General features: G+C 43.0%; 1 protein-coding gene across 2 annotated transcripts in view; it reads left to right on the top strand.

Annotated features, from left to right (window-relative positions):
• Positions 1-239: 239 nt before the first annotated feature.
• VPS39 (VPS39 subunit of HOPS complex) overlaps positions 240-23,636 on the top strand; it is a 42,562-nt gene continuing 19,165 nt past the window's right edge. The window contains exons 1-8 of one of the 2 annotated variants that reach the window (XM_056134273.1): positions 240-460; positions 6,932-6,997; positions 11,322-11,386; positions 11,697-11,739; positions 13,261-13,358; positions 16,097-16,195; positions 16,829-16,921; positions 18,874-19,057. In XM_056134273.1, coding sequence (XP_055990248.1) covers positions 388-460; positions 6,932-6,997; positions 11,322-11,386; positions 11,697-11,739; positions 13,261-13,358; positions 16,097-16,195; positions 16,829-16,921; positions 18,874-19,057 — 721 coding nt within the window. In that variant the 5' untranslated portion in view covers positions 240-387. The remainder of the gene's footprint in view (positions 461-6,931; positions 6,998-11,321; positions 11,387-11,696; positions 11,740-13,260; positions 13,359-16,096; positions 16,196-16,828; positions 16,922-18,873; positions 19,058-23,636) is intronic. The other variant, XM_056134274.1, reaches the window with a different exon arrangement.

Below are 23,636 nucleotides of genomic sequence, written 5' to 3'. Positions count from 1 at the left end.
AAATGGCTTGTCTTTGTCCCACTCACCAACATTCTACACTCCCTCGCACACGCCTAAGATTAAGATCCTTTTCTCGCATCGTTAGGAGAGACAAGGCCGCCGGTCCACGCGACGTACACACAAACCGGGATGCGGGATGCGTATCTAGCCCCTCCCGGAGGACGCATTTGGGGCCAGGGAGGAAGGGGCGGGGCTTCGGCCGTGGAAAGGGCGGGCCTAGCGCAGCCGGAAGTCCGGCGTTGATGATGGATCCCAGCCCCTGGGCCCTGTAATTGGGGGATCCCCTGCCGGCTCCCGGTGCACCTTCCCCGGCCCTGGCTCTGGCGCCAGAACCGTCTGGCCTTCACCGGGCGCGAAGACGGCGGCCGCGACTCTCCGCTCGCCGCCATGCACGACGCCTTCGAGCCTGTCCCGATCCTAGAAAAGCTGCCCCTGCAGATCGACTGTCTGGCCGCCTGGGGTGAGCGCCTGGGGTCTGGGCGGGAGCGGCCTGGACTTCTCAGGACTTTAAGGAAGTGGACGCGCATCTGGCGCTGGGGATTCGTCTCGGATGCTGCCGCGAGGGGCGAGGGAGGCCAGCCGCTTGGGCGGCCTCCAGGGACTTCTTGGGGGCATTTTAAGGGGCGGCCCACCTGCCTTACTCGGTGCAGACAGAGTTGAAGGTTGAACTCACCTTACTGATTGTGCTCAGCTGGGACTTATTTAAAGGCCTTTAGTTTGGTGGAACAAGCAGTGGGAAGTTCTCAGCCTGACCGGGCTTCAGCTTGTCAAGATGATTGGTTCTGTTGTTTTCTAGTTGGAAGACAGCAGTATTTGGGGGTGGAGGGAGCTTTGAGCCAATCAGCAACATCTTGCCCCCTCCCCTTTGTCTTCACCTTAGTGATTACTCATCATTCACTGCCATTCCTAGGTATGACAAGGTAACAACTCATTGTTGTTACTCTAAAGTCTAAACTGTAGTCTCACCGATGATTGATTGATTGACTATAACCAAAGTTCCCCAAGTTACCTAAGGCGAAGTAGAAGAGCATCCTGCCAGGCTGTGGTGGCAATTGAGCATGAGCTTCATAGTATTGGTCCCTGCAGAAAGCAAGGGCACGCCTGTCCCAGGTGTTCTGGAATACCAGTCAATGGTTTCAGGGGTTAACAACATAAAATGCTTTTATTTATGAGACCAGTTAAAAATAATTTCAGTCTTTCCTGTCAGTGTTCAGGTCTTCCAGAAATTGGCAACCATAAAAAGGTAGCTCAGAACTGGTAGCCAGATCCCATACTTGAACTGATTATGGTGGTGGTGGCGGTGGTGGTGGCATTTTAATCCTCTTCTGTCAGCAGTGAGTACCTGACCAGCCTTATGTTAGGCTTACCAAGTTCTTCTCATCCACTTCAACTGGGGGCTTTTACTGCCATGCACCTCTCCTGTCTTTATTTGCCAGGGTCCTCTTTACAATTACATCTCCACAAGAAGTCTTAGATCTATGGGTTAAAGAGAGTTCTGTTTCCTAGGCCAGAGTGGATAAGGTGTGTTTGTCTTGCGTATGGGCAACCCAGTTTCAATCCCATATGGCCCACTGAGCACGTCCAATAGTGATCCCTAGTGCAGAGCCAGGAGTAAGTCCTGAGTATGCCCCCTTCGCCCTCCTACCCACCCACCCACCCCTAAAGAGAAAAGGGGTCCTTTCACTAGCTATGTAGAGAGTATTTGCATTTTCTGGGTTGGGGATGTTGTACAAAGGGCTGGAGTGTAAGCTTTGCATGTGGGACCCTTTGCTTCAAATTCTTGTCAACACATGATCCCTCCCAAGCACCACTAGGATTATCCTCTGAGTACTGCCAGTTCTGGTCCAAGAAAAAAGAAAATCACCACTTTATGTTTTGAGTGCTCTCTGTGATATTAAAATTAGAGGAGAAAAAGAAATAGCACCTGACATTGCACAGTGGAGTTCATTCTACTATTTCTTCATCAAATATATAGTAAGTGCCTATAGCACCATCTCTGCTAGTAAAAGAAAGACAATGAGGTTAAGGCTAAGAAACAGAGACTGGGTCCATGGAACACAGTGGAGGACAAGGAAGTATGAATAAATCATGATATGAGTTAAATGAAGCTAGAGACAAATGCTGCCTGTTAAGGGAACATACAGAGGGTGGCCCCTAACTTAGCCTAGGATCTATGCTTGAAAAGGATGGTTACAGTTGCTTGCCACATACAATGAGCATGTCAGCAGTTTTTGAATTTAATTTTATAGGTTTTTGTTTGCTTTTGGTTTGGGGACCACACACTCAACTGGCAGTGCTCAGGGCTTACTCCTGCTGGGAGTAGGAATCAAACCCAAGTTGGTTACATGCAAGGCAAGCGCCTTACTCACTGTATGATCACTCCAGCCCAAGATATTGTTTTTGTTTTTATTTTTTGGTCTGTACCTCTGGCTCTGTGCTCAGAGGTCACACCTGACTGTGTGCTTACTCACCAAATCTGATTATACTCCAGGGACCATATTTGGTGCTGGGATACAAACCAGTGTCATGGCGGCCGCCACATGGTAGGCAAGTGCTCTAACCTTTGTACTGTCTCTCCGGCCCTTGTCAGCAATCTTGAGGCCCATGTGGATGCTTAAGTACATATCTCAGCCTTTCGGCAACTCTGATTTTCACAGCAAAAATTCCCTGCACCTATGCTTTTCAGGAACACAGATTTGAAAATACAGGTAGCTTGACAGCCTGCTTTTATTTCCCACCATGTAAGATGAGCGCCCATTGTCGCCAAGGATGCTGTAGTTGGTACTGAACAGCAGCAGCCTATTATCTCCTGACGTCAAATCTGTTTCAGTCTTTAGCAACAATAAACATTGCCACTTTATCTATGCCAAATTTGCTTGACTACTTAACTACTTGCCTATTTAACCACTCTCTTTCCAGAAAAAAAAAATACCGTGTCCCTCTGGAAATCTACCATCTTTAAATGAAAGGAGTCCCCGCCACTTCCACCCTACCCCATGCTACTGTTGCCCACCTTGGGGAAGATGGTCTCCACTGTGCCCTAAGGTGGGAAGTTTTATCCAGGAACCTTTAAGGAGACACATTATGCAGGGCTAGACAGTATTTGAGCTGGAATATGTCTTAGTATGCTATCATTCACCATCTGGGGATCAGAATAGATATTTGATAAGAAATGTATCATAAGAATTTCAATAAAAATGAAAAAAACCTGTAATGCCATGCGTTGGACTTTTTGACTTCCTATTTGGTTCCCGAGGCTTTTACATCCTAGTGTGACATCACTGAAGTGTTGAGAGCATGCGAAGCTGTCACAGGGGTCCTGGAGAGATGCTATGACAAAGGCTCCTTTCACGTTGAGGGAAATCAAAAGGCCTAGACCATTATCTCCCAAAATGCAGACCCTGAATCAACCAGCATCAGCATCATTGGAAACTTGCTGGCAGTGCAAGCTTGCTGCCCGTTTTCAGAGCTTCTAAATCAGAAACTGAGAGTAGGGCCAGGAATTCTGTGTAGTAACCCTCCAACAATTCTAACACACACTGGAGTTTAAGAAGGACAGAATTAGCCTGTCTTTTATAAGATCACTGTCGAGGTTTACATCACCATACTGCTCACCCAATTACAGTGAACAGTTCAGTGGGGTTTGATACATCCACTGAGTTGTGTGACTGCACCATGGTTTTAGAACACTATCATCATTGTGCTTCACGTTCCTTTCCTCACAGACCCACCAGCCCCACACAGCCACTAATCGTTTGTCTTAGTAGGTTTCTGTATATTTTATATAAATTCAATATAAATCTGTTTCTGGACATTTTATACAAATCTCACAATGGAGATGTATCTGGGCCTGCTCGAGCAAATTGATGAACAGCGGGAGGACAGTGCTACAGTGCCATCATACAGTATTTGGCTTTTGTCTGACTTCTTTCATTGAGTAAATGTTTTCAGGTTCGTTATTCATTTTCTTTCATGGATGTCTAACCCATTGTATGGGCATTTCACATTTTCTGATCCATTAGTTGATGAACATCTGGATTGTTTCCACCTTTTGACAATACAAGTGATGCTTTTGTGAACATTTACATAAAGTTTTCTGTGGATATATTTTTCATTTCTCACAGATTGCATTAAGTAGAATGTTGGATTTTTTTTTCTTTTTGGGTCATACCTAGTGATGCACAGAGGTTACTCCTGGCTCTGCACTCAGGAATTACTCCTGGGGGTGCTCAGGGGACCATATGGAATGCTGGGAATCAAACCCGGGTCGGCCACATGCAAGGCAAACGCCCTACCCTTTGTGCTATCACTCCAGCTTGAATGTTGGGTCTTATGGTAGCTCAGTATTTGATCTTTTTATTGTTCTTTTTTTTAATTCTTTTTTATTAGTGAAACACCATGAGGTGCAGTTGTAGACTTACAAACTTTTGTGCTTGGGTTTCAGTTATACAATGATCAAGTACCCATCCCTCCACCAGTGCCGATTCTCCACCACCAATGAACCCAGTAGCCCTCCCACCCACAATACCCCCCACACACCCTGCCCCACCTCTGTGGCAGGGCATTCCCATTTGTTCTCTCTTTCCTTTAGGGTGTTGTGGTTTGCAATAGAGGTATTGAGTAGCCATTGTGTTTGGTCTGTAGTCTACTTTTAGCACACATCTCGCATCCCGAGCGAGTCCTTGAAACACCCTTTACTTGGTGTTACCTTCTTTATCTGAGCTGCCTTTCCCCCCAGCATGTGCTGCCAGCTTCCAAGCTGTGGAACAGACCTCCTGGTACTTATCTCAACTATTCTTGGGTGTTCATCTCCCATTCTGTTACTTTATATTCCCCAGATGAGTGCAGATTCTCTACATCTGTCCCTCTCTTTCTGACTCATTTCACATGGCATGATACTTTCCATGTAGAATCACTGGTATGCAAATTTCATGACTTCATCTTTTCTAGCAGCTGTGTAGTATTCCATTGTGTATTTGTACCAAAGTTTCTTTAACCAGTCATCTGTTCTCGGGCACTCAGGTTTTTTCCAGATTGTGGCTATTGTGAACAGTGCAGCAATGATCATACAAGTGCAGATGTTACTTCGACTATACTTTTTTGCCTCTCTGGGATATATTCCCAGGAGTGGTATTGCTGGGTCAAATGGGAGCTCAATTTCTAATTTTTTTGAGAATCATCCATACTGTTTTCCAAAAGGACTGAACCAGTCGGCATTCCCACCAGCAGTGAAGGAGAGTTCCTTTCTCCTGCATCCACACCAGCACTGTTGTTTTTGTTCTTTTGGATGTTGGCTAGTTTCTGTGGTGTGAGAGGATATCTCATTGTTGTTTTGATCTGCATCTCCCTGATGATTAGTGACGAAGAGCATTTTCTCATGTGCCTTTTAGCCATTTGGATTTCTTCTTTGAGAAAGTTTCTGTTCATTTCATCACCCCGTTTTTTGATGGGGTTGGATGTTTTCTTCTTGTGGAGTTCAACCACTGCTTTGTATATCCTTGATATCAACCCCTTATCAGATGGGTATTGGGTGAATGTCCTTTCCCATTCTGTAGATTGTCTTTGAATTTTGGTCACTGTACCTTTTGCTGTGCAGAAACTTCTTAGTTTAATATAGTTGTTGTATATTTTTGTTTGGGCTGGAGCGATAGCACAGTGGGTTGAGCGTTTGCCTGGCACACTGCCAACCCAGGTTCGATTCCTCTACCCCTCCCAGAGAGCCCGGCAAGCTACTGAGAGCATCTCGCCCGCATGGCAAAGCCTGGCAAGCTATCCGTGACGTATTCAATATGCCAAAAACAGTAACAGGAAGTCTCATAATTTGTTGTGAGAGGTTACTGATGCCCGCTCGAGCAAATTGATGAACAACGGGAGGACAGTGCTACAGTGCAGTGCTATTTTTTGTTTTGGGGGGTCATGCCCAGCAATGCTCAGTGATTACTTCTCTTTCTGCACACAGGAATTACTCTTGGCAGTGATTGAGGGATCTTATGGGATGCTAGGGATCTAGCCTGGGTCAGCTGCATGCAAGGCAAGCGCCCTACCCACTGTATTGTCTCTACAGCCCTGTTTATGGTATTTTAAGGAACTTCCAAACTATTGTACAAAGCTACAGTACCATTTTATATTTCTGTTAATAATTTATCAGGGTTTCAGTTTCTTCACCTCTTTGCAACATTTCTATAATCTGTGAAGCAATCTTTTGAGAAAATAAATATGTAAGCTTAATTTGATATGGTATCTTTTCCCCTTAAAACTATTGTACCTTTGGGGCTGGAGTGATAGCACAGCGAGTAGGGCACTTGCCTTGCACATGGCTGACCCAGGTTCGATTTCCAGCATCCTATATAGTCCCCCAAGCACCACCAGGAGTAATTCCTGAGTGCAGAGCCAGGAGTAACCCCTGAACATCGATGGGTGTGACCCCAAAAAAAGCAAAAAAAAAAAAACCTACTATACCTTTAAAGGATAACTTTTGACTGATAGTTTTGAGATTAGCAAGCTTGATTTTCATTATTATGCTCTCTGGTTTATGATTATATAATATTCCATATTTTTAAAACATCAACTTAATTTTGAAGCAAGAAAACCAGGAATTTTTAATTCTCTGATAAGACTGCCTTAGTAATTGTTCAAGCAATGTTTTTGATTGGCTGATTCTCGAACATTTCTTGACTCTACACATTCCTTAGCTATGAAGAACACCTGCTATCAGAAGCAGCTTTTTTTTTCTTGACCTTCTAGTTTTCATTACAAGTGCCAGCTGAAGAAATGGGGTGATGACTTCTAAGGGGAGTTAACTCCCAAGACTGGCTGTACTTGCTAGAGCACCACACATGATAGATTCCCTGAGCCAGGAGGAGCCTCAGATCAAAGACAAGCAAAAGAAAAAATAGATGAATTAACCTTTCACGGCTCTTTGCCTTTACAGAGGAATGGCTTCTGGTTGGGACCAAACAAGGACATCTTCTTCTCTACAGGATTCGGAAGGATGCTGGTAAGTGGCAACTTTCCAGAATTGCTGCTCTACTGCTCCAGAGGAAAATAAAAGGTTACCCTATTACCAAGCAGCAGGGAGATGTGGAGAGGAATGACTATCAGGCTAGAGATGCCACATAGGGACTGTGCTAGAGGGGTTTGGGCACTTCAGTGCAGTCACTTTGTTCGTCAAAACCCTAAAGTTCAGAAATATTATGTTGCTGGAGCGATAGCACAGCGGGTAGGGCGTTCGCCTTACACGCGGCCAACATGGCCGACCCGAGTTCGATTCCTCCGCCCCTCTCGGAGAGCCCGGCAAGCTACCGAGAGTATCTCGCCCTCACGGCAGAGCCTGGCAAGCTCCCCGTGACGTATTCGATATGCCAGACACAGTAACAACAAAGTCTCCAATGGAGACGTTACTGGGCCCGCTCGAGCAAATCCACGATCAACGGGAGGGCCTTTACCTTTATAGGGCTGGAGCGATAGCACAGCGGGTAGGGCGTTCGCCTTACACGCGGCCAACATGGCCGACCCGAGTTCGATTCCTCCGCCCCTCTCGGAGAGCCCGGCAAGCTACCGAGAGTATTCGATATGCCAGACACAGTAACAACAAGGTCTCCAATGGAGACGTTACTTAAGCTATAATTAAAAAAAAAAAAGAAAAGAAAAGAAAAGAAAGTTTTGAGAAGATTTCGATAGGATTTTTTTTTTTTTTTTTTTTACCGTTTGGTTTTTGGTTTTTGGGTCACACTCCGTGATGCTCTGGGCTTACACTGGCTCTGTGCTCAGAGATCGCTCCTGGCAGGGCTCAAGATGGGGGGCAGGGGGGACGGGACAGGGAGGAATCATAATGGGTGCCAGGGATTGAACTCAGGTTGGCTGCATGCAAGGCAAGTGCCCTACCCACTGTACTGTCACTCTGGCCCTGGGGAATAAGATTCTTGTGTAAATGGTGGTGATAATAGGAAAGGAAAAATTAGGGACTAATTGATTTAAAAGATGGATTTAACTTATAAGGGCTAGTCTAATAGAAAGAGGAACTAGGTTTGAGTCCAGCTTCTCCTTGGCCATGTGCCTATGAGTAAGTAGATCCTTTCCAATATCAGTTTCATTTTCTGTAAACTATCTGTCTCACAAAGTTATGGTCTTGTGAAATAATATACCTGAAAGAACTTTAAAAAGTAAAGCTCTGGGCAAAGTCTCTTTGTCACTAACAAAGTAGAATAATAACAGTATTTGAAATGTGTTCTGCTAGAATATTCTCTACTAGTGAAAAAAGTACTTTGTTTACTAATTTTATTTCTATTTGTGGAAAATTAATGTTTCATCCTGGAACTATAGAGCCTATATAAATCTGTTGTTAATGTTCAAATAAGTTGAACCATATGAAACTCATTAGAAAAAATAAAATGTTTCTTAACTTTCAACCTAATATATCGTTTTTCTATAGCTTTAAAGCAGAAGTGTAAATAGTCTTCTTGACACCTAAAATATGGATAACTTTGGGAAATAGAGCCGCTTGCTAGTGTAGGAAGATTAAAAGGTTTTCCCTTCTGCATATCTGAAGTTCCTTGGCTACAAACCTTTAATTAGACTGACAGAAGACATCTTAAGAAGAGGAAAAGACAAATTTTCTGTATGTATATTATTGTACATATATGTGAGGGAATTCAGTAATGTGTACTCTCACTAAGTAATCATTACAGATTTTATGCACTTTATTTTTGTCTTTAATTTTTAACAATTTTTATAAGAAAGTGAGGCATGACTATTATGTGAAGTTTAAAAAAAATTTTTTTTCCCTTTTTTGGGCCACACCTGTGGTGCTGAGGGCTTATTCCTGTTCTACACACAAGGATCACTCCTGGCGGGCTCTAGGGAACATATGTGGTGCCAGAGATCAAACGTAGGTCAGCGATGTGCAAGGCCCGGTGTACTATTGCTCTGGCCCAGAGGCTTATTTCGAAGTGTTTCAGTTTTCCTTTAAATTAGGAGTCAGCAGACTTGTTCTCCAAAGGGCCAAGTGGTAAATATTTTGGGCCATGAGATTTTGCATGACTACTCATCTCTGCTATTGGTAGCAAAGCAGCTGCTGTAGGTGATACATGAATAAGTGGCTGTGGCTGTGTTCCAATGAAACTTCATTTACAGAAGATTTGGAGAGCAGCATTTGGCTTATGGGCAGTACTTTTTGCAGTCCTTGCTTTAATGTGTTAGTTCTCAGACCCAGAAGATAATGTATCTTTGGCGTCTGTTTAGTCAGTAATGTGAAACTTAAGTATGCCTTGGATTTCACTCAGCAACTGTGTTTTGACACACTCCTGTGTGCTTAGGTACTATCAGGCCACAGAGGTAAGAGAGCCTACTAGTCTTACTCCTTTGACCCTCAAACACTAATACTATAACAGAGAGATTTGTTTCTGGAGTTCAGAAACCAGTTTTTCAACACAGTGTAATATTAGACTGGTGATATTAGTGTTAACTAGAGTTGGAGCATTGGTGGTTCCTTGCCCTGTGATCAGTTGCTCGTGTAACCTTTGACAGGTTAATCTTCCCAGTCTTCAGTTTCCCCACAGGGAACTTAAACTACCATGAACTGTTATGAAATCAAACTGATTAGAAATTTCCCTTCTCTTATACCCTCAGAACCTAGTTTAAGACTGGTCTGGCTCTAGTATGGTATGACCCAGAAATAGACCTGGGCCTCCCTGATGGTTTCTAGATTTGAGGTCATTTAAATGTAGATAGTACTTCAGTGAGACCATCCTTAGGAAAGGGGAAGATGGGACTTTTAGGGTTTCTGGGTTTTAGTCTGATCTGAGACAACCCTTGGGAGTTCGAAATCTCTCTAGGACATCACATATGTATGTCTGAAACAGAGATGAGATTAGTTCAGATCTAAGGTTCTGAGAACTTTAGGTTTTTTTTCAGTGCTGCCCTCACTCCAGAGCTATAATCCCCAGTGTTGGTCTCTGCACTGTGCCCACCTATCCTTCCTAATGATCTCCAGAGTCAAAGCTCAGTTCACAGTGACACTAAGTCACTTGTTCTTTTCATCAACACTTCTGTGAGGAGCCAAGGTGTGAAGTTCAGTATCTGTCTTGGAGGAAAATACTTCTGTGAGTGTTTAAGCTGGATGGGCTTTTTCACAGAGCATCATTCTTGCTTGGAAAAAGAAGACAGATTATATATTTTTCAGATCATTTGAGTATTTTCTCAATGGGTGTTTTCTCAAAAGCAAACACAGGGATTTTGTTACTTTAAAGAAAATAACTGGCAAAGTTTATTACTAATAATAACATTCGAGTTCTCAGGAGAAAATTAGAATAAAGGGGGCCAGAGGTTAGTAACAGCTGCTGTTATGGTAATTATTATCATGTTCCTGTGGTTTCTTATGAGGCTGATATATTTCTGTCATCCCAGCAAGGCTGGTTTCATGTATTTGATATGGTGTATCATTTTCTTCTATCTTTTGTGCAACAGTGCCAGTCAATGTAGCATCACTGGACAGTGGCAGTGAGTGTAGACACATTACAGTTGCCTTAGCTTTAGCACTGGTGTGCGTTGCAGACAGTAACTGCTGGAGTTTAATTGGTCTAGATCTAACGATGCTTCGGGCTGGCTTCTATTGCTTCCGGTCCTATATTTGGTTTTATTTTTTCCAGGGCAGTGTGGGGTTGAACCTCAAGCCTCACATGTGAGGCATGCTCTCTGCCGCTGCCCCACATCAACAGCCTCTGACTATTCCTTTTTGGGAGGTGTGTGGGGTGAAGAGGGGTCCTCAAGCTGTGCCCCAGCCAGCTGGGCTCGACGGCTCCATGCTAGGACTCAAGGTGATGCTGCTCTGGCCTTGTGGTGCAGGGAACCACCAGGGCAACACCGACTGTGCTCAAGGATCTCCAGGGCTATATCATCTGGTGCTTGGGAAACGTGTTGAGGACTGGACTGGGATTCCAAGCATGGAGAGCATGCACGCCCCCAATTTGTGTGCTATCTCCCCCACCCCTAGATGCTGCTTCTTGCACTCTTGTTGTGAAACACTTTGCCCCCAAGGTCCTATATTATAGGGGAAGCTCTTGCCAAGTTTCCTGAAGCTTCCGTGAACTTCCTCAGTGTGTTCCTATGGTCTGCTAAGGCCAGTGGAGGGTGCATGAGCTGCCTTCTCAGACTGGAGTTGAAAACAGTGAAAACGGGCCTGCTTCAGATCTCTGGCTTGAAGATCTTTAGGAGTTTCCAAAGACCTATGCAGGAGAATGATCCAGAGCAACATTTTTTCATTGTAGTTGTTTATTTCTCTGTGTCCTGCTTTGAAACTGTGAATGGTTCTTTTCTCTTGACAGGTTGCAACCGATTTGAAGTGACACTAGAGAAATCCAATAAGAACTTCTCCAAAAAGATTCAACAGGTAGGCAGCAGAAGTGGTTGCTCTGACAAGATTGACTTCTGTAAGAGTCTGTCTATGCTCCAACTTTGGCAACATGATTAAAGGTTTATTGCAGAGCTCGTAAACTCTTGGCATCCTCAGCTTGCTGTCCACCCAGCCAGGTGCCTGGGATCCTTTTCCATAAACAGATACAGTTATTGCACATAAATAGAAGTTGGATCTCTGTCATCCATATAGGCTTCAGTCCCCAGCGTTTTAATACTGTAGCTAAATGAATTATTTGCTAAACCTTGTCAGAGATATTTGAGTCTAATGATTTGCTGTTTTTCAGATCCATGTGGTTTCCCAGTTTAAGATTCTGGTGAGCTTGTTAGGTAAGAAAAGGGGCTACATTTGTATCTCTTATGTCAAAAAAATAACAGTTGTGATCTAATTTAACCCTTTGGAGATTACTTTAGTAGTAAATTTAACCAGGAGACCAGTATGTAACAAATAAGATAAAGTAGGATGCATAGTTAGTAAAGGCACCATCATCCCCCTTAAACTTGAACTTTTCTCTCCACAAAGTGTCACTTCATGCATTCATGAAACTAACAAGTATTTTTTGAGCACTACTCCATGCATTGGAAGTACCAAGTTGGACAAAATGTGGTTTCTATTTTTGAAATTTAATTTTTCTGACATAGATATCTAAGCAACAAAGTAATCATTCAGTGTGACACATTGCAATGAAAATATATTAAAAAGCATTGTGGGATATTAGTGGTGGGAGGGATCCTGTATCCTAACAGATGATTCGGATTTCAGTAAGAGGAGAGGTGCTCTAGACAGAAGAAGCAACTTGAGCAACGACCCTGAGATCTATCCTGACTCAATTATGTCAGAAAGAGTAGCGAGGTACTCAGTGAGAGACAGAGCCTTGGTTGAGAAATCATACTTTTATGGAGGAGACAATGAATTGCCTTTTGTCAAACAGGGCTGGAAACTTTGCTCATCATGTTTGCTCATTCTCGGTTCAGCCTAGGACCCCAATAGTAAAACTATTTCAAACTTAACTATTAGAGAGATGAACATTTAAAGTAATTGAATCTTTTGGGGACATGGGGGTAGGGTTTGGACCACACCTGCAGTACTCAAGGCTTACTCCTGGCTCTGCACTCAGGAATTGGTCCTGGTGGGCTCAGGGGACTATATGGGGTGCCAGGGATTAAACTTGGAACAGTCAAGTACAAGACAAGCACCCTACCTGCTTAAGTATCTCTCCAACCCTGAAGTAATTAAGTTTTTATGTCTGAACTATATAAACTATATAAAGAGGCCTGAGTGAAAGTATTTTGCTTGCTGTATAGCAAGCAAATCCCCTTGCCAGGAGATTGTACAAAATTCATAGATTTCCTTTTACTTATTTAAGCCTCCTATTATAAATGACTTTGAAAGCCATTTCTTATACAAATATTATATTGCAACTTTCCAGATGAGAATTTTTTTTTACACATCAACCCAAATTTGAATCTCACACTCAAACTCTAATGTATTTATTCTGATTATAGTTAAAAAATAAATAGGGGCAAAAAAATAAATAAAATAAAAATAAATAAATAGGGGCTAGAGCAATAGTACAGTAGGTAGGGCACCTGCCTTGCACACAGCCAATGTGGGTTCAATTCCCAGCATCACATGTGGTTCCCAGAGCCAGGAGTGATCCCTGAGTGCAGAGTCAGGAGTAAGTTCTCAGCACCAGCAGGTATACAACCCCCTCCCTATCCCCACCCCACCCCCCAAAAAAAATCACTGTTGTTGTTTTTTTCTTTTTTGGGGGGCGGGGTTGAAGGTAACTAACCTAGGGAATGAGAATTATGATGATTACTTATAGTGATGCTTTCTCTCCTTCCAAGCAGAAAATAACATTTATGTCCACGACCTGTTGACATTTCAACAAATCACTACAGTTTCAAAGGCAAAGGGAGCGTCACTGTTTACCTGTGAACTCCAGGTATGTGGAACAAGATAATGTGCTTTTAAAGTTGGCATTTTTTTTCTGGGGATGTGTGATATCCTGAAATTGATCCCTGGCATCACACAGAAAAAAAACGTGCTTTGATGATCTTTTGCATAATGTCTGGCATTGGACAGGAAGAATAACATTGATATCCAAGTCCAGCAGAGACTTCAAAGAAAATACTTGGTTTTTAATTGAATTAAAGAAGTGTTGCCTTAATGTATGGTCTGAAGTTGAGACATTTGCAATCCCTGTGTGTGCTCACTTGAGCACCATACATCTGGGAGGCAGCAGACAGCTAACCAAAGATAGAAACACTTGTAAATAAACCATTAGCAGGAAATCAAGACTGTAAGAGTACCAGCAACATCATTAGAGGACACTGAGATGACTCTCTGAAACATATCTTGTGGCCATTGTCTTTTGGAGTTGTTATTCAGGAAGGACATTTGCTAGTTCATCATCATATTCTACAAAATTTTCTACACCTCTCTATTCAACTTCAATCACTTCATAGTTTTGGCAGATGGGTTTTTTGTTTGTTTGGGGGTTACATCTGGTGGTGCTTAGGACTTACTCCTGGCTCTGTGCTTGGGAATCACAGTTGATTCTCAGGATGAAATCTGGTCTGCCATTTGCAAGGCAAGTGACTTACCCACTATGTAACAACAGGTCCCACGATGGAGACGTTACTGGGCCAACTCAAGCAACTCGATGAACAACGGGAGGACATTGCAGTACTGTAGTGCAGTGCATTGAAGTATACATTGACACTACACTTTTTCTTGGGTTTTAAATTTTTTTTTTTTTTTTTTTTTGCTAAGAGACTATGATTTAGGAAGTTGTTCATAATATGGTTTCAGGCATACAGTTTTCAGTACCAGTCTCACCACAGGAAGATGGAGTGCCTGTACAGTGGGTAGGGTGTTGGCCTTGCACATGGCTGACCTGAATTTGCTCATGGCATCCTATATGGTCCCCTGAGCACCATCAGGAGTGACCCCTGAGCATCACCGGGTTATAATTTTAAAAAGAAAAATGAAAGCGAAAGCCAGTCCCATCACTAGTGTGACCTTCCCTCCAACAGTATCCCTAGGTTACCACCCCCGACTCCCCCATTCTGCTTTCTTGTAGGCACATTTTTTTCCATTATTATCATTATTTTTTATTAAAAACATCATGATTTTCAAAGTTGTTTATTATACAGTTGTTTCAAAAATTTAGTGTTTGATGGTGATTCAATAAATAAAATTATAAAAAATGGAAAAAAAATAAGGTGGAGTTCATGCACAATTCAATCAGCTAATCAAGTGGCTGAATAAATAGCAGTACTCCTACATAAAAAAAAAATAGTGTTTGAATTCCACCAGTGTGACTTCTCCACCAATATCCCCAGTTCAGGTGTAGTTTTAAGTCTGGTTATTGTAGTTTGGGTCTCCTGCTTATAGTGTCGTTGACTCTGTGTCTTAGAGATTTACATACACCGCACCTCTTCCCCCAAAATGTGGCCAAGGCCTCTCACACTGCCTTTTTTTTAAATGCGTAGGCATTGTAAAGGAGCACGCAGGTTCAATTCCTGACAGTCTCCCAAGCTTCATCAGGTATAGCCCTGGAGGCCCCCAGCACTGCCAGGGTCGCCCAACTGTCCCCAGCACTGCAGGGCCTCAGCAGGCTGGCATCCTTGGGTCTTTACATTGAACTGAGACCTTTGCATTTTCTGACAAGTGCTGGTGTGGCCTGCGGACCTCTGAGTAATCCTAGGGATACCAGCCTGTGTTTCATTCAGGGCACCCAGAGGGTAGTGGGTAAGACTCCCTCCCCACCCCAAGGGACCCAGCCCCGGCAGCCAAAAACCTCATGCACACAGCTGTTCTCCACATGCTCAGGCCAGGCCTCACTCATGAGTATACCACATTTGATGGGGTTTAAAGTGGAAGGCAACCAGTCTTAGAGAAAACTATTTTTCTCTAAAATATCCACATTCGATATGCTAAACACAGTAACAGTAAGTCTCACAATGGAGACGTTACTGGGCCCACTCGAGCAAATCGATGAACAACAGGAGGACAGTGCTACAGTCACACAAGGCTCAACCTTTAGCAGCATGTTAGTATGTTGGTAATCTCTTATAAAAGGGCTTAAAAGCCCATGGGTGAAATACAACAATCTTCACAAGTTTCCTCTAAGGAAACTTTTTTGGAGCATTGTCAGTAGTTTATTCATAATAAAGAATACAAAAATAAATTATTTTGGTTCTGCTTTGGGCAGGGGTTGGGGTTCGGGACGGAGACATCTGAAATATGGTGATGGGAAGGTATAATGATAGTAAGATTGGTATTCGAATATTAAATGTAATCAAATATTGTGAACTACTTTATAAAAATAAAATTAAATTTGAAAAAAGAAAATACCAGCCTGTCCCCACCGTGTGTAGTGGCAGGCAATAGCGAGAAACAGGTGCCACTTATGGTGGTGAAAGTGTACATAAACCAGAGCTCTTTCTCCCCGAATTGTAAATGTTCATGAGATGTGTCCGGGCCAGCAGCCCAGGGGGAGAATATGCTCATTAGCCTATTCTTCCTGCATGCAGTTTAGAGAATGGCATACTTTGGCTCAGCTTGAGTTACAGAGGATTTTCAGAGTAGTAGCTGTTTCAAGGGAGGAAACCTATAACTGTCCATTGTGTGGTCATCGTACCCCATGGCCTCAATTTTTCCGGATGTCTCATCCAGCACACAGAGACCGGGGAGGAGGTGTTACGGATGTGTGTGGCCGTGAAGAAGAAGCTGCAGCTTTATTTCTGGAAGGACAGAGAATTTCACGAATTGCAGGTAAAGTCAGTCCAGTCCACTGTTGCCTGTTCCATGGGTGGGTGTGAGCTGCTGCTGTTACATTGGTCCTCTGCTTAAAAATTTAACTTCCAGGGACTGAAGCAATAGCACAGTGGGTAGGGCATTTGCCTTGCACGCAGCCAACCAGGGTTCAATTCCCAGCATCCCATATGGTCCCCCGAGCATCACCAGGAGTAATAGGAGTGATTCCTGAGTGCACGAGCCAGAACTAACCCCTGTGCAACGCTGAGTGTAACCCAAAAAGAAAAAAAAAAAGTAAAAAAAATTAACTTCCAGTTCTAGTGAAGGGCAGGACCCCAATGGCATTCGCCCCCGATAAATGTTCTGCTTTGAGCACTGGGAACACTTGCCAGTCTTCCACGTTCAGCCCCTGTCCAGATGGGTTTATCTTTCAGTGGGCTTTGAACTTTTCCTAATGCCCCTTGTCCAGTTCACTACTTTCATTCTAAGGGGTGGTTTCCTGGCCTGGTACCTATAGAACTGTTCAGCTAAAAATGAGAGGGTGATTTTATAGAATGAGGGTAAAAAAAAAAAGTGATTTTTTTTAACATGGTGATTTAAAAAAAATCGTTTTTACATACTTTCCAATTGAACTTTTCTCTCTTTCTTCAGGGGGACTTTAGTGTCCCAGATGTGCCCAAGTCGATGGCCTGGTGTGGAAACTCAATCTGTGTGGGTTTCAAGAGAGACTACTACCTGATCAGGGTAATGCTGACCTTTCTTCAAGGATCTCTTTGTCTTGGGGGAGAAGATTATGGGGTTGCCTGTGCTTCTGAACCTCAGATTGAGAGAATGACCGTAGAGTGCTTTTGGCAAACAGTCTCTGTGTCTGATTATTTTTCATAGTCTCAATATTTTTCACAGATAAGACATTCGTGTGACCTAGGTCAGGCAGAATCAACTCAGAGTTCTCTGTCTAGCATCTTTCTCCTATCCTGGACCTAGGTACTGGGACAGATATTGGTATGGGCACTGCTTGCCCCTCTCAGCAGCCTTTTTGTGGACTGAGGCATCAGTGTTCGGAAATTATAAACTAACTTTGGTAACATAAATATTTTTAAGAATTTGTGTTTCTTTGCCTCCAAAATCTTTTACTGTGTTTTTTGTTTAAGTGAGTCCACTATTGTCTTAATTTCAAAAACCATATGTATTTATTTAAGAGAAAGGAAAATAAAGGAAGAACAAGTCCGCCATAATCTCTCCACTCAGAAAAAGCAACTTAACCCTTTGATACATTCCACCCATTTACAAAAATAGCATATTATACACTTTGTTTCAATTTTTTTTCCCTTTTTGGGTCACACCTGGCAATACACAGGGGTTACTTCTGGCTTTTGCACTCAGGAATTACTCCTGGTGGTGCCTGGGGGACCATATGGGATGCCAGGGTCAGCCATATGTAAGGAAAATGCCCTACCCGCTGTACCTTTGCTCCGGCCCCACCTACTTTTTCTCTTAATCTAAGTGGAAAATATCCAGAGCATCACTTTTCCCCCACCTCCCTCTTCCCTGCCCCACAATATACATTTGTAGAAGAGACTGAGAAGCCATTTATTTCAGAAATTATGTACAGTTCTTAGCTCCAGACCTCTCTCCTAGTCCCGGCCCCCTCTGTAGCTCAGTTGTTTATACTTAGTATACTACTTCCTTATTTTTGTGGTTGGAATCTCCATTTGGCAGCACGAGAGTCATGGATTCCTCAAGGAGCTGCTGCTGGCACCTAACTGAGGCCGATGAGGCATTTTGGTGCTGGCGGGAATCGGTAGGGCAGGGCTGGGCCCAATGTCAGAGTTGGCTTTGTTCCTCTCACAGCCCTCTCAAATCTTTCAAAGGTTGCACATCATACCTCAGGATTAGGCTACTGAGTAATTATTTGTTTACATGGAATTAAAAAAAATTTATGCACATTTCTTTTTCACAAATGCCTCAACATGTATAACCGAGCATCACCAGAAGTTCAGAACAGTTTCATCACCCCCAAAGTTTCCTCATACTGTCTCTTTGAAGTCAGTCTCTGATGCTCTATCCCCACTTCTGGTAACCATGGATTTCTTGCAGTTTTGCTTTTTACCAAATGCCCTAAGTGGATTCATACAATATGGATGCTTTGGAGTCTTGCCTTCTTTCTCTCTTCCTCATGTGTCTGACTTCAGCTGTGTGGCTCTTTGTGTCAGTGTGTTTGTTTTCTTTGGCTATGCAGTGGTCTATGGCACAGACATAATGTAGTTTATCCCTGTGTCAGTTAAAGATCACATTCCTCCCACCCCAGTCGCAAGCCATTAAACAGCTGCTAGAAAAATTTGCAGACAAATCTGTGTGTAAATGTGAGTGTATGTTTGACTTTATGATGGGCTGACGTACAAGGCAGCCATCCTATTTCGTGTCCTCACCAGCAGCCTGTACCAGATGCTCTGCATCCTTAGCAGCACCTGGCTATTGTGGCCTGCCAGGCAAGATGCTTTTTTGCTATTATAGATAAAAAGGAAACAAGTTCTACAATGTAAAATCTGCCACCACAAATGTGATACATTCCCTTATGGTGAACAAGGAAAACTTTTGTCTTCTCTGAGCTTGAGACTTTTATCTGGACTTTTCCAGGCCACGTGCAGGCCCCCCGTTGGAGCATGCCGCATGACTCACTTTATGTCTTCCTGTAGGTGGATGGAAAAGGGTCCATCAAAGAGCTCTTTCCAACAGGAAAACAGTTGGAGCCCTTAGTTGCACCCCTGGCAGATGGAAAAGTGGCCGTGGGCCAGGATGATCTCACCGTGGTGCTCAATGAGGAGGGGATCTGCACACAGAAGTGTGCCCTGAACTGGACAGACATACCAGTCGCCATGGGTGAGACCAACAATACAGGCTGTTTCCCGTTGGGCCTGGGACCGTTCTCCAGTCTGGAGTCCCAGGCAGCCAGTTTTGGTGTCTAACACTCTCACTTCCCCTTCGTAAAATGTGACAAATGTTATAGGAGGGTAAAAAAACCCAACAAAACCCCGGAACATTCTGATGTGGATAGGAAAATGGGTTTTGCTTCAGAAGGGGAAAAATGTAAATCAAATGGTACATTTTAGGAAGTGACCGTCTGCTGCTATTTTTATTTCTTAATTCTTGTTCTTTTGCTTTCTTTTTAATGGTTTGATTGTGTTCTCTGCAAACAGATCACGTTTGCATATTGGCAGAATTCCCTCTCTCTGTCTGAAGCATAGGTATTTCAGCGTTGGAAGGTTTTAGATGTGGGGGCACTGTGTTCAGTGGTCTCTGTCTTACATAATAGATGTGTCCGCTTCTTACCACTATCTATTACGGGATTTCCTCGAAGCAAATAACCACCCATGAAACAGTTCATTCTCAGGCAGAAGTGACTTTAAAAAATACCCCGCTGCTCACCAGGCTGAGCCACATGCTTTGCATGCCAGAGGCCTGCATTTGGTCCCTGACACTGCCTGAGAACCTCTAGGAGCATTCTCCGGGCACTGCCAGATATGGCTTGACAACCAAAAACTAAAACCAGAAGTAGTTGGGTATATGAACATGCTGCCTTTAAGGATTCTATCTCAGGAAACGATGATTAATACAACTGGGGATAAAGAGACAATGCAGGCAAGGCTTAAGGTACTCATTTGGGTGAATTGAGATCTGGTAATTCAGAAGGGGCAAATTCATTATTCAGTTAGCCTGAAAGAAATTCCTGTACAAGGATAAGACAAGACTAGACCAGTCAGGGCATTTAAGAGGTGACTTAAAGAAAAATTCTTTTCCTTTTAGGCAGAAAAAATAGTTGGCAAAATGAGCAGAAAAGTCAAAGACATGCTGATTGTAAGAGGATGTTCTGGAGACAGGCCTGACTGAGGTGGTTCTCCAGGATTACAAAGGACTGAGAGCGTTAGAGGCAAAGGTCTGTGAGGCCAGCAGGTTCCTAAATGGTCAGCTCGTGGTATAATGCCTCATGGTATGGGCAAGTTATGCTGGTGGTAGCTGGATATTAAGAGACCAAAAGGGAATGATACCACGTCAGTATTTGATAAATCTCTTAACCCATAATGTGAGATTATGTGTTAAAAGTTTGGGGGCTAAGTACTTCATGTGAAGCTTTGTGATGCTCGGGAGGTTTCTTGTTTTCCCTTCTAAAGTGGAACTTGTGGGTCTAAAATAGTGTGTAACAGGCTTGAAGTATGTGTCTTATTCCCAGAGGGACCTCTGCTTTGGAACGGAGATTGGTGCCCAGTACCCCAGTACTTTCAGCAGTGTTTCTCAGAAAATTGGACTATTTTTTTTAAAAAAAAAAAAAGGCCAGCATAAAAAGAAAATAAATAAATAGAAATATGCCTTTTTAAACAATTTTTGCTAAGATGAAAGGCAGCAGGGACCGAAGAGATAGTACAGGGATAAAGCACTTGCTTTGTATGCAGCCAACCTGTGTTCAATTCCAGCACTACATGGTCCCTGAGTACTGCCAGGGATGACCCTGAATGCAGATCTAGGAATGAAGCCCTGAGCATACCTGAGTGTGGTCCTAAACCCCACCCCCCCATGTATATTCTGTTCTGTGAGCTATCGGGTCACTTCTCCAAGTACTAAAGTGTAGCACTGTAACACTGTCGTCCTGCTGTTCATCAGTTTGCTCGCAGGCACCAGTAACGTCTCCATTGTGAGACTTGTTACTGTTTTTGGCATATCGAATACACCACTAGGAGCTTGCCAGGCTCTTCTGTGCGGGCGGGATACTCTCAGTAGCTTGTCGGCTCTCCGAGAGGGAAGGAGAAATTGAACCTGGGTCGGCTGTGTCTAAGGCTAATGCCCTACCCGCTGTGCTATATATATATATATATATATATATATATATATATATATATATAGCGCAACATAGTAACAGCAGTAATGATAGCATTTAAACTAATGGAAAAATTGTACCTAGGTCTTAGTTTTCTCATTTTCAAGTACCCTTCTTGTTTTCAGATTGTATTACAGTACTCGTTTAACACAGGTTGTGAATATATTATTTAAAAAAACCCTTATCAGAAGATAGATAATTAGGAAAAGGAAAATAATTTGCAGATTAGCCTAACAAATTTATGGATATGTTCTTTGAGAATGCTCTTTATATGTTCTTTGAGAATGTGTTCGATGCCATCTAGTGGTTAATTTTATTTATTTATTTATTTATTTATTGCTTTTTGGGTCACACCCGGCGATACACAGGGGTTACTCCTGGTTCATGCACTCAGGAATTACTCCTGGCGGTGCTCGCGGGACCATATGGGATTCTGGGAATCGAACCTAGGTCGGCTGCGTGCAAGGCAAACGCCCTACCCACTGTGCTATTGCTCCAGCCCAATTTTGTAATTTTTTATTTAAAAATTTTATATGGTGTCATTAAAAATAAGTTTATCATCTTAACTATGTCCAAATTCAGTTCATTAATATGGGGCATATTTATATATTGTGGAACAAATATTCAGAACTTTTTCATCTTGCGAATCTGAAACTGTGCCCATTAAACAAACTGTAGCTCCCCAGCCCCGCCTCTCAGTCTCTGTCAACCACTGTCCAAGTTTCTTTTCTGTGTATCTGACTGCTTTAGATACCAAATGTGAGTGGTGTGATTTGACTGGCTTTTTTCACTTAGCACCTCCTCAGCTTCATCCAGATTGTAGCACATGACAGGATTTCCTTCCTGTCTAAGACTAATGCGCCACTGCATTTATCTACTGCATTTTCTTTATTTATTGGTGGACATTTAGCTGACTTCTGCCCCTTGACTCTTAACATGGATGAATAAATATTCTCTTAAAGATCATTTCAGCATTCTTGGATCTAAACCCCTGAGTAGAATTGCTTGGTCATATGGTAGTTCTATTTTAAGTTTCTGAGGTCCTGCCATACTGACTTTTTTTGTACAGCCTGTGTCATCTTACATTGCTGTCAATAATACATGAGGGTTCCACTTTTTCCACATACTTCCCAGTGTTACTTTCTGGGGGTTTTTTGGAGGGAGTTCTCTCCCAGCAGTGCTCAGCGCCCACCAGAGCTCTCCCCAGCAGGAGAAGGAACCCAGGACCTCAGTGTGCAAAGCAGACCTTTGAGCCACATCCCTTTCCTAATTTCTGTTCTTTGGTAGTACCATCCTGATGGATGTGAGGTGTTTTCTCTGTAGGTTTTTACTAATGTAATATAGAATACACTTATGAAAACATTTTTTGTAATTTGAAGTTAGTAGCACAGTGGTAGGGTGTTTTGCCTTGCACGCAGCCAGCCTGGCTGAGCTGGGTTCGATTCCTCTGCCCCTCTCAGAGAGCCTGGCAAGCTACCGAGAGTATTCAGTATGCCAAACACAGTAACAAGAAGTCTCACAATGGGGACGTTACTGGACCCACTTGAGCAAAATTATGTATGTGTGGTGTGCAAACATTTTTGAGAGTTTGCTGTAAAGTGTATTCTGTCTTATTCTGAGGTTTTGTATTTTATTTATTTATTTGTTTGTTTGTTTCGTTTTGTTTTTTGACCACACCTGGAGATGCTAAGGGCTAACTTGGCTCTGCACTTAAGAATTATCTTGCTGGGGCCGGAGCGATCATACAGTGGGTAGGATGTTTGCTTTGCACATGACCAACGTGGATTCAATCCCAGCACCCCATATGGTTGCCCCAAGCACTGCCAAGAGTAATTCCTGAGTGCAGAGCCAGGAGTAACCCCTGAACATTGCCGGATGTGACCCCCTCCTAAAAAATTTTTTTTACTTTATTCAGCATTCCAAAACTTACATTGTCACATCAGTATAAAAGCAGATTGGGAAGCAGAGTTGATATGTTAAGTATTGCTTACAAGAAATAGGACAATAAATGGAGATGAGTGTAACCCAAGAATCATTGATGGATCTTGGGGTTATGGATAGGTGAATTTAAGTATATTTAACTGTGTATGATACCAAAAAAAAAAAAAGAGTAGGCATAAATGTCACAACAAGTATCAACCTGGAATGTAAAACTTTGTGTCTGGGAAGGTCTCCTGAGCAATGCTTAGGGTTCTGGGGGCTGCTCCTAATGATGCTTGGCTGGCTTCTGTGTGTTGGATGAAGAGACATTTCCCTTCCTAAGAGATGAGTGAACTTATTCTGTGAACTTATTCTCCATTCCACATTGTTAAAAGAGCTGCAGCTGGCCGTCACCAGGCCTGGTTTTGGTAAATGATGGCAAAGGAACAAGCTCTTACCCATTCCGGAAGATGGAATGAGAACAATGGGATCAGGTCTCTCTCAGCAAAACTAGATGCATCCATCCTTCTTATGCAAGAGACTTCTAGTTTCACATGGACAAACATCTTCCCTTTGTGGATCAGTCACATTATAAGCTCCTGGCGTGGTATTTGACTCATGGGCCTTTTGGAGATTCCACTTAAATGCAGCTAAAACAAAAATTTGTTT

The sequence above is a fragment of the Sorex fumeus genome, unplaced genomic scaffold (assembly GCF_029834395.1).
Source record: "Sorex fumeus unplaced genomic scaffold, SorFum_2.1 ptg000098l, whole genome shotgun sequence".
In the NCBI taxonomy this organism is placed as follows: Eukaryota; Metazoa; Chordata; class Mammalia; order Eulipotyphla; family Soricidae; genus Sorex; species Sorex fumeus.
The sequence above is the reverse complement of the archived record's forward strand: the minus strand, read 5'-3'. Positions and strand labels throughout refer to the sequence as shown.